Below are 12,230 nucleotides of genomic sequence, written 5' to 3'. Positions count from 1 at the left end.
TTTTATAAGCTCGGTCTTTTTGGTCGCTATATATATATATATATATATATATATATATATATGGTTTCAACATGAAAGGACATATATCTTACTGATTCATTGGTCCCCGAAAGTACTGGATTGCAGAAAAAAATAAAAATTACAAGCCTAATCCATACATAGCATTAGCATTTAAAATTTAACATGAAATAGCATACTTTAGAGCGCAGACATTTCATCTCCTCGTGAAACAAACTAGAAGACAATGTTTAGATTATGGCTGGATTCAATAAGCCGAGCAAGCGACGATAATAATAAAAATATTAATAAGGTTAGATGAATAAGTACCAAAAAGTTCACTGAAAGAATGAAATACAATGAGATTCTGAGATGACTAATGATAATAATAATAATGAAACAACTTGAAATCATACCTGAGGTATATCTGCAGTAACGGTACCAGCTTTCGGATTTGGCATTAACCCACGTGGTCCTAAAAGCTTTCCCAAACTGGCTACCTATGCAAGTTTAATCCACATACCATTTTGAATAAAAAATGGAATCTAGTTGCAAAAGGAAAAGAGGATAATCAGAAAAGATGATATTTCGCTAACAGTCTCAGCTAGCATGCTGCAGAGTGTGATCAAGACCATGAAAAGTGTAACTAATGAAATAATAATGAGCAAAAGGCATGAATATGAAATACCAAAGATGTTAATCATTTACAAGAAAATAAGGTTTAAATCCAAAAAGTAATATCTAGACTACATTTGGCCAATTTAGTCCTATCACATTTCTACAATTTATTTGCTCACTTGTACAAAAAGCAATCTAAAATTATCCCTCGAGGACTAGATTGGATCAATTTTGCCTAGTCAAGAAATTAAATTGGGATCAATTTTATATTATAATTTCTACATAAGGGGCTCTTTTGGATCAATTTTGTGTAGTCAAAAGACTAAATTATAGAAATGTGATTCTATGATTAAATTAGCCACATGTTGCAAGAAAATGTTAGGATATAATTTTGAAATTAAAAAGGGGAATAAACTTTGATCACTTTTATGAAATTTTTATTCAAAATAATATAAGATACAAAATTAAAATCTTCCATTTCATCTTAACACTCATACATGATGAAAGTCATTACTCAATTATTTTCATATTTGTATTATCTTATGGCACAACTTTACATGATTGGTGCATAACTAAGCACTAGTTCCACTTTCAAGAAGCTCATTCTAACTTGGAGACCATCAAGAAAATTGGGAACCATTTATAAATGTTATGACCAAGTTGTTAAAAGTTGTAGCGGACACACATCAAATAGATAAGTTCAAAGTTTAATGGCAAAACTAAAACTGAATCGGAAATTGAACTGAGTGATGCCATAAATATTCAAATTATTTTACCATAATTTAAATGATGAAATAATAATGATATTTTCGTCAATTAAAAAATAATATTTTAAATCGAGACATTTCACTTTAAATATTTTGAATAAGATTCTAAATTAAAATTTTGAGAATTTATATTAAATCTTATTTCTAGCCGTCTAATAAAAAAAAATGATCAATATTTGAACATGTCAATTCAAAAATAGACCAGTTCACCAGTAACGTGTTGAACCAAAAGCAACTTTAGACTTGTACCAAACTGATCAAATGACCAATTCACGATTGAACTGATCGAATGCATCAATTTGGCCTTATTTTGAAAACATTGTTATGAAGTTTCTTGGCTTTCAAAATTTTAGTGTGATCAAGTTGAATGATATTACATCCAATTGTATGATTCTCCAAATTTGTTTTTCTGATTACTTTATATAGTGTAAAATGAGAAAAGAAACATTTTGTATACGAGAACATTCTCTTATTTCATAATACTAGAAAATATTTTTCCAATTTAACCATCCAATATGATCTGAAAATAGAATGTCCACACCTAAATCCACATTCATTTGAATAATAAAAAAGAAACAAAGATACTTTTCAAACATAGCCATCTATGATATTACATAAATATTGAATGATAGTTATCCATTTTCAATTAAATAAAATTGCAAGTCACATAAAAATCTTTAATCAACTATCTTAGGCTCTTATCTTTTAAAAACTATATATATTCCTCTAACTTTATTGTATTTCTTGGAAACAGAGATACTTTTCAAACATAGCCATCTATGATATTACATAAATATTGAATGATAGTTATCCATTTTCAATTAAATAAAATTGCAAGTCACATAAAAATCTTTAATCAACTATCTTAGGCTCTTATCTTTTAAAAACTATATATATTCCTCTAACTTTATTGTATTTCTTGGAAACAGAGATACTTTTCAAACATAGCCATCTATGATATTACATAAATATTGAATGATAGTTATCCATTTTCAATTAAATAAAATTGCAAGTCACATAAAAATCTTTAATCAACTATCTTAGGCTCTTATCTTTTAAAAACTATATATATTGCTCTAACTTTATTGTATTTCTTGAGAGAGATCAATTGTAAAAATTATACTATTTTCGAATAGAATGCACCAAAGTACATCACTTTACATATATTCAATAAGAATCTGTACAACCAATACAAAGAGAATACAAAGAGATATTCTCTTTCATTGATGGTGAAATAATCCCAAAAATGTTAGTTTTTTTTTAAATTTGCAACTACTAATGTTAGCCGCTCTAACATTACACGTGTATCATAAATTCAACATACATTAAATAAATATTTGCCATAATGCCTAAATAATTTATTCCCACATCGATCATATGCATTTTCAACATCAATAAACATAATTTAAGAATCATTTCATTACTTCATAATTTTTTTCATTAATTAACTTAGCAAAAGGCGGCTTCAAATCAAATCTTCTTGGCATAAAACTAAATTGATTTGTACCATAGTGATGTAATTTTATTATGTCTCATTTCAAATCACATTATTTCATTATATGATTTATATGCCTATGTTTTCTATAGTTACATTATGATTGAAGAGTACCAAAATGTTTCTTTTATAATCACTTCACAAATATACATTCACTTCCTACTTAGGATCATTTTAGATTTTTTCTATTTTTATTTTTTTTCTTTCATTTTTAAAAACATGTTTAATCCTTTTTTTAATATGTTTTTGCTTTTATTTTTAATAGATCAACTTATCTTTACAAACAATCACAATAACTTTTAGGTGGTTTAAATGTTCTTAAAGACAATTATCACTACTTTCATCCATTGCAATCACCAACAAAATCAATTATTTAATATTCAATAAAAACAAAAAATAAATAATTTTATGATACTAAATATATTTATTATGATCTCAAACAATCCCATTGTTTTTAGTATTTCATTAAAAAAATTTTTAAACAAAACTTTTGATCTACAAAACCCTTCAAATCTTAATAACTAACTTTTTGTTAATTCAATTTAATTTTATACATCATGCTTTTATTTTTCAATCTTAATAAAAAAAATTTGTGCATGCTTCATGATTTTCGTTATTTGCACTTATAAAAAAATTTCACCATTAAGCCTCCCGTTCAATTTTTCTCAAAAAATTATGTAATGCTTTCTCACATGCTATGTCCACCTCTCCTTAATACTTTCATGTTTAACTAAGGATGTTACCATAATTCATGATCAACTAATTTGTTAAATCAGTTTATTTAGTAGATTCAAATTTTGTTCATTTATATGCTACATGAGATGAATTTCAGATAGTTATTGAGTAAAACATAAGCTATTTGCCAGCATCATGCTGGATTACTACACCTATAGATTTCCATGAACAAGATGACATTTTTGTTGCTGAGAATGTGATTGAAATCCTAACAAAAAATTTCGAAATACTCGCCTATTTTTGTTCAATTAACCCATGTAACCTGAGAGACCAATAACAAAAATAGGAAATCCCTACAACCTAGTAAATGCCTCATCAAAACAATGTTGTACTCTAACATATCCATAGAAATATGAAGTATCTAAAAGAAGTAAATCAAGGTCTTACCCCATTAATCCAATCTAGCTTATTTGAGAAATATTTTTCTGAGAACTGGTTTTTAGGATGTATAAAAGTAATGCAATGAATTGTTATATGTGCAAATCATATTAAAAAGGCTAAGCCATCCAGCTAGGTCGCTTAGCATAAGGAATACAAAGTGAAGTGTGTATCATGTAGCACAAAAACATGAATGCATGGTCAAATTCCAAACCGAATGGCACTTTACAATGTCTAACTATGGTGCCTTGCATTCATGTGGCTGATCGTATGCTAGCAAAAGTTCACCTTATAACATTAAAATAAGAGGAAAGGTAAAAAAGAACATTAAGATATTGAAATGCTGATTAAGATTATCCTTATGACAGGTAAGGAGGAATAAATATTAATATAATGAAATGCTAATGATATGAAAAGCTTGGTATTTAAGATTCATAATCCATATGATAATTTTGCCTTATATGTCATGATATAGTTTGTTGACCGTGCAAAGCAGGACAAACAATACAAGGCCAAAAAGGCAAATAATTAATTACTGCTACATTAATCAGGTCTATCATAACAACCATAAGAACACATCGCAAATACATGATAATAAAGCTCATCATTTTATACAAGCATTTTCCATGGTACTATATGTCTAATCCTATCCTCGTCATTGGCCTTATCCCACCGCATAATCAATCTATTTCAAATTCTTCTAAAACTCTACAGCAACCTTAGAAACTTTCTAATTTCACATCAAATTTAGATCAAACAAGGAATTTCAATTAGTACCTATTAATAACTTATCTTGAAAGATGGCAATTTTTTGTCTTTCAAATCATCAATTGGGGCTCCAAAATTCACGACCGGCCCTTTTGAGAGAGTATTAATTCCAATTAAATTTTTCAGAAAACAAATCAAATTATAAATAATACATTACTTAGAGATTTCAACTTCATTTGTGGGGAATTTGTAATCTAGTTCCAACTTTCCCATAGCCGCAAGCTCATACAACTAATTATCCTCACTATGGGGAGAGAACTTTCGATTAAGGTTATTTGCCAAATATTAGATATTTTTCCTATAATAATAACAATTTTCATTTTACAAGAAGAAAATTTAACACCTTTAGCTTAGTGTGAATTGTGGAAAAAAGATAACAAACTCAAATAAAATCTCATACTTCAATCATCCTCGTTTTCATGGATCATGATCTACTAAGAAGAAATAAATGACCTAATATGACCAATGAATTATTGTCAACAACTATGAATTACATTACCTAATAGGACTTTATAAACCTGAGGTAGCAGTTTATCTAAGAAAATAATTTTAAGCGTACTTTAGCTAATAGGAGATTTCATGCCTTACCAAGTGCACTCTATAATTTATTGCTCAAGTGGTTAGTTATTTGGAGAATTTTCAAGTTTTGGAACCTTGCAAGTTTTTTTCATGAATGTAATTTAATTGTAATTTTCTAACAAACAATCCAATCAAAAAGCTATAATAATAACCATACTTTTAGTACTGTTATTTGACGATAAAACTACTCAATCAGAAGACACGTGCCAAGTCTTTACTAGTGTGAAACATTTGAGACGGTCATGAAGGTACATTTGATATGACATTAATCTTTTTATAGTTTAAGTTAATGTTAGATCTATCAATCTCAAAAAATCATTGTAGAGTGGGAATGAATTATTACTTTAAGTTTGGGGCGATCAATATTATTTAAATACAATTTTAATTTTGTAATGTTGTTCAATTCTTTTGCACTTTTATCTATGTTTAAGCCCAAAATACTTTACATTGGGATTTCAAGTATTTTGAAAAAACAATCCTCTCTAGCTGAGATTTCTCTTAAACACATCCATCATTAGGCTATGACTGTATACATTTTTTTTTATTTACAATTTGAGAGCTTTATTTTGAGAGTAAACTCCTCCAATTATGACGTGCAATAAATATGCCCAACATAAGTATTTTTAAATAATTGGAACCTGATCAAATTTGTTTGTTTGCCTGCACAAGAATCGGGTTTACAATTTGAGTTCATATTAAAAATTAATTATGATATAGACTTGTGGGCTTTACTTGGAATGTAGAGGATCATAACTAAAAGTCAACTTTTATTGCACCAAAAAAAAAAAGACAGGTATAATTTGGTGAAATCTACTTGTGCTTATTCCAATTTTATAATGACATCATTTTATTCGATTAGATTGAGAGCAAAAATTAAACTTAATCTCCATTTGACAATTTGGTTGAAATGTATTATTTAAATATTGTCATCAAACAATCAGTCTCATCAACTTTGGACCCTATGGGGAGAATGGCCAGACATGCGAGATTTGCAATCTTATTCCATATATAGAGTAGACCATCTAAAAGTGTGTGTATAACAAGTTTTCATTTCGAGTCAAAAAAATGTTTGTAAAGTTCAAAATATTGCATAATTTTTAACTTAGTTGCATGCTTTAGAGTGATTGCACGCTTCATAAGGTGCATAAATTTTGAATTTTTTTATTCAATTTATTCATTATTTTTGTTTGCGGAACATTCTTTAAATCAAGGTATCAGCATTTAATATAACTGTAGGAGCATATGCAGACAGATTTTCTTTTGATGAACACACAATTTCCAATGTACTTGCATGATACTTGTACACATTTTAAAACACGTGCATGATGCACTTATACAATTTTTAGTACACTAGCATCATGCACTCACACAATTTTAGAGCATCTACACAATACATTGGCATGCTTTTGACAACATTGACGACACTTACATGACACATCTGAATGCTTTTTGGTGCACTTACAGAACTTTCAAGTCATATAATTGAATTTGAATGCTGCCTTGCATTGTCTGTGCATTATTATTATTATTAACTTTTTTTGTATTTTACTTGTTTGCGCAAGTATTTTGTCACTACAATTCACATAAACTTCCATTTTAAATTTTGTAGATCGCATGTCCACTTGCATGCATATGCTGTGAGTCTGATTGCAAATGTTACAAAGTATAATCTTTTTATGGGACCATATCATAATCTTTGACCTTATAGGATCGCAATTTAGTATATTGGGCCATACAAGTCCTGTTCCTCCTATAAATAAAATTATTCTTTTAGTTCAATTTCACATTCATTTGGGTTTTCTCATTTGCATAAGAGCACTCAACAGAGTTATGAGTGTTCTTAAGAGCAAAAGGGAGGTCATGTTCGTTTCTTGTAAGCGAGCTTTCGCAAATTCCTTGTAAGTCCTATTTTAGTTCAGTTACATGTTCAACTTTGTTCTCATTTTTATTTCACAATTTACAATTTTTAGATTTCAATCAATATTATTTTAAATTGCATTTGTCAAAAGTCCCTTGTTATGTTTTGTTTATGCCTCATATCAGAGTAAATTCCAACAAGCTCCTCACATCTACCCTAGAGGGGTACTTACGAAGAGTGCAAGACCTACCCACAGCACTAAAAAAACACATTATTAATATACTAAAGCACCAATCATGGCCTTTATAGCTCACCACGTCAAAAAATGGATGCATAGGATAACTACTCGAGAATTTTGCAATGTATAGGATTTTTCCCATCATGCTAAGAAAAGCAAGCATGGAGCTTACAGAATACAACACGAGTGTCTCCTAAAAGTTTCGCCCACAAAAATTTTAAAAGGTTTTTTATGAGAGTATTTTATACATGGGTACACAAGGCAATGAGGATGATAATAAGGCAAAGCAATGAGATTTTTGTGGATAATTCAAATACCAATTGTTTTTCAAATTTCTCTTTTTTCGTTGCAAATACTTCTACCTTTTCTTGGAATTTCTCTATATTTTTCCATTCGTTCCTTTTTTTTTATTCGCTATTTTTCTAATACACACACACAAATACATATATTTTTATCTCTCTATCCACTCATACTCTCCCTCTCTTTAACACACACACACAAACACTCTAGGAGGGGTAAGGTTGTTATGACTAAATGATTTAAGCCATAGAATCGAGGTAGTTATTCTTTTGGGACATGCAAATGAGATATGCTATCTGAAATTAAATAATATAACGTTACTTAGAAAACTCAATGGGTATTAGATCTTTATATTTGTTATCATTTGTTTTAGTCAACTGATAATTGAATGCCTAGATATTGATAGACAATGTCAACATCTAATAATTATCAAAAATATAATTAAATGTCACTTACGACACGGTTGTTTAACATGCATGTAAACCAAACATCTAATATCTCATAACAGCATAAACATTATATAAAAAATGTTAGTGAATTAAATATATGTTAAAATGGCAACTGATCAGGATCCTGTCAACATTTCAAAATAAAATCAATTAAATATTTATATGCTGAAGAACAACTTATATCCCTCTCTATTTTAGAATTACATACCTTGGGCATCATATCTGGAGAGGCAATCAATTTATCAAAATCCATGAATCCTCCTTTAATTTGTTCGATAAGGTCTTCTCCCCCGACTATGTCAGCTCCACCATTTTTTGCTTCATCTACCTTTTCCCCTATAACAATCAAAACAATAAAAAAAAAACCATATAAGCATATATTAAGCTAAAGAATAACAGAAGTAAAGATAGGACAAACCAAGAAAATCCCATTTAAGTAATGAAATGTCACTAGCACAAAATTTAATGCAAATTTTATGTCAATCTTTTTGCCATAAACTTAAATAATTGATTATTAGATCATCCAACTATATATTTTAGCAACATTTATTTAGAACAATATAGTTCAATGAGATGAACAAAATAGATACCGACTTAAAATAAACACAAATCAAACATCATAAGCAAAATTAAAAACTTGGCATGGTCGAGTTGACCATCGACCACTACCTCACTTGAGACATTTATAGTTGGTTATCATCTAACGCCTACCAACGATTAATGTCTGACATATTCTAATCATCATAATCTGACACCAATCTTCTCAGGTGTCTAGTCTCCCCTCTTATAAGAGGAGTGATAAGCCGATTGCTTGACATCACCTAACTTTTAGCATTCCTCATCACCTGATGCCAACCAAAGGAAGATGCTTGAATTCTATCAATTACCAACATCCGTTGTTGTATTTTAAGTTGCTTGATCTCCCTCCAATAAGGAGAGTGATCAAGTCAACAGCTTAATGTCGCTAGGTTGTCAATGTCCTCACTGACATCTATCATCCACTAGCCACGAGTGTTTGGCATCTATCTTCTAAGATGCATGATTTCCCCTTTTACAAGGAGAATGATCAAGTTGAACTTTAAATGCATACCCAAGATCAACGCCTTTTATCCAACTCTCACTGACATCAGACACCTCTCTTTCTATCGACCCATCCTCCTATAAGAAGAATAACTTAATCAATCATGAAATATTAGCCAAAATCACTTGACGTCATTCAACACTCACATTCCTCGTCGATCATTAGCCAGCCTCTAATGTTGCTCATCAGCTGTCAACCAAAACTTACTAAAAATCAACTTGTAATGTCTTTGAACCACCTACATATTATGTTCATCTTTCAAAATGGCTGGTCTCCTCTCCGATATGAAGAAATATTAGGTCGGCAAATCGACATTGCGCGACCTCTGATGTTTATTATGAACCACTGATTGATGCTCACAAGGTTTGAAGCTTATCAACCCCCATTATTAGACATCCCAGTTGATCGCCCAATGTCTCTCAACAATCATCGTCCAACACTCATCAATGCCCAACATCCACCAAACACAAGTACCTGAAGAATAGTTGCCTAGTCTCCAATCTTATAAGAAAATGATTAGGTTAATTTTCTGATGTTGTCCTATTTCTCTTAAATTACCCTATGTCAAATCCTATAATAAGGACGACCAATCCAAACATCAACCGACTTCTTATGTTCACAATCGACCGTCATCTTAAGTCTCCCAACAACTAACATCTGATGTTTGTCAGAGCCAAAGTACATTAGAAAACTTCTTGATTTCTTGATCTCACCTATAATAAAAACCACTAACTTACCAACTAATGTTATAAGACCATTGTCATTCATCATTGACCGTCATCTAAAACCCACCAATATATGATGTCACCAACCATCAACACACATATCCCTACTTGTCCAATCTCCCCATCTATAAGAATAACAACGGAGTCAATCGGCAGAGCTCTGGCAAATCATCAGAACTCTGACAATCTTCATCAACAGTTGCTTGATGCCTACTAAAAACCAACAAGTGAAAACCACTAATGCTCGACTTATGACTTCATACCTTCTATATTACTCATCTACATTCATCCAACACCTACGAGCGACTTATATCGAACTTTTGCTAATCATTTACATTTGATCACCCCTCCTAGAAGAAAAATGGTCTCCTAACCTCCCATACTCCCTATCGACTAGCGCTCAATGCCTACTAAAGGACAATATGTGTTACCCATATTACCACTCATTTAATGTCCACAATTATAAAGAAAAAACCAAGTTGCCTACCCACCAGCACCTCACAATAGCTCAAAAACCTCATGATTCCTCTTACTACCACCATTAAAAAAATCTTCCAAAATTCATATCTATTATTATACCAATGCCTTCACAATTTAAGAGGAAGTACTCTACGACTCACTCTAGTAAAACTATTTCAATTGGACTAAACCCCATGATTTTTCCTCTCTTTGGGCCATATGAGAAATATTACATTTCATAACAGCTGCACTCAATTTTTGTAAGCGTGATTTTTTATTTCAACGTTGATATGATAAACTCTCCATCTACCACAACAATTATACTAACACACCACAAGCATAGATAATTAGCAGACACAGCCATAGCCCATAGCATTTAGTTACCCGCCTTGAGTAAGAACAGCCACTCTAACAGTTTGTCCAGTCCCCTTCGGCAGGTTAACCTGGAAGCCCAGGACAGTCACATATGAATCACTGAAATCACAAAAACTGGTACTAAAAGCTCACTAAAAAATTAAAAAATAAAATCCCTTAAATCCCTACAGTGGCCCTGAGCTGCTGATCGTTATACTTGGGGTCAATATTTAGCCGGAAGTGCGCCTCCACGGACTCCACGAACCTAGTTTTTGCCATCTGCTTCAGCAACGACACGGCCGACGACACATCATACTCCTTCTTACTTTCCCTCAGCTTCTGAATCTCCAAGAATCTCTTCGAACGCCTCTGCAGAAAACGACGCAAAAAGGCTTAAATGCATTAATGAATCACTGTCATAAACACCACTTTGACATGATCAAATAGAAATCAACGCATACTCTGTCCCTCTTAAGCGGCAGCGCCGCCTTGCCAACCTTGGGCTTCGAGGAGGGCGACGAAGCGGTAGATTCTTCCTCAGTATCGATATCGATATCGGCATCAGCGACAGCGGAGACAGCCTCAATACGGATTGATTGCAACGCTGGCCTTCGGGAGCTTACAGCCAGGAAGTAATTCCAGCGATTAAGAAAGAGATGAGGGTAAGAAGGGGGAGAAGAGGAAGAAGGGAGAATGACGAGAGACAAGAATTTCGGGTAGGTGAGAATGCTGGGAGTGGAGGAACCGGTGGGTAGAGTACTAACGGGGGCAGCGACGAGAGCGGCCATTGTTGCTGATTCGTGATGCTTTGCTTCCCACCTGTGCTACTGTTGCTCGAGAGGGAAGGGGATAAGAGTGAACGACTTAGTTCTCCAAATGAGACATCCTACTAAAATATTTTTTATTTTTTATTTTTTTTTCTTTTTGTTTTATTTAAAACAATATATATTTGATCATAATTATTTTTAAAATTGTTTAAAATAAATTTTAGATATTTTTAATGTTTTTAAAACAAGTTAATTCATTTTAAAATTAAATTTTTAAAATATGAAAAAAATAATAAACAAATATTTTTTTTTAAATAAAAGTAAAAAATTAAAATTAAAAATCAAAAAATAAATTGATCGCAAACAAGCCCTAAATATATTTGAATATGTCCCGAAAAAAAAATTGTTGGAGGATATGAATCATTTAACTAAAAGGGGTAAGGGTTTAGATAAATTTTAAATATTTATATAATAAATTTTAGATATTTTTAATGTTTTTAAAACAAATTAATTCATTTTAAAATTAAAATTTTAAAATATGAAAAAAAATAATAAACAAATATTTTTTTTAAATAAAAGTAAAAAATTATAATTAAAAATCAAAAAATAAATTGATCACAAATCATTTCATATAAATTATTTTTAAGCTTATTTGACCAGAA

At 31.0% G+C, this 12,230-nt stretch overlaps 1 protein-coding gene across 2 annotated transcripts in view; it reads right to left on the bottom strand.

Moving 5' to 3' along the window:
- LOC110032389 (50S ribosomal protein L1, chloroplastic) overlaps nt 1-11,676 on the bottom strand; it is a 12,950-nt gene extending 1,274 nt beyond the window's left edge. For both annotated transcript variants that reach the window (XR_002294850.1, XM_020736009.1), the window contains exons 1-5: nt 11,263-11,676; nt 10,991-11,170; nt 10,836-10,890; nt 8,391-8,518; nt 414-497 (exon numbers count right to left, since the gene is read on the bottom strand). Coding sequence is in view for 1 of the 2 variants with exons in the window: in XM_020736009.1 (XP_020591668.1) it covers nt 414-497; nt 8,391-8,518; nt 10,836-10,890; nt 10,991-11,170; nt 11,263-11,589 (774 nt within the window). In the remaining variant the exon portion in view is untranslated. The remainder of the gene's footprint in view (nt 1-413; nt 498-8,390; nt 8,519-10,835; nt 10,891-10,990; nt 11,171-11,262) is intronic.
- Nucleotides 11,677-12,230: the final 554 nt, after the last annotated feature.

The sequence above is a fragment of the Phalaenopsis equestris genome, unplaced genomic scaffold (assembly GCF_001263595.1).
Source record: "Phalaenopsis equestris unplaced genomic scaffold, ASM126359v1 Scaffold000935, whole genome shotgun sequence".
NCBI lineage: Eukaryota > Viridiplantae > Streptophyta > Magnoliopsida > Asparagales > Orchidaceae > Phalaenopsis > Phalaenopsis equestris.
Note: the sequence above shows the minus strand (reverse complement) of the source record. Positions and strands in the feature narration are given on the sequence as shown.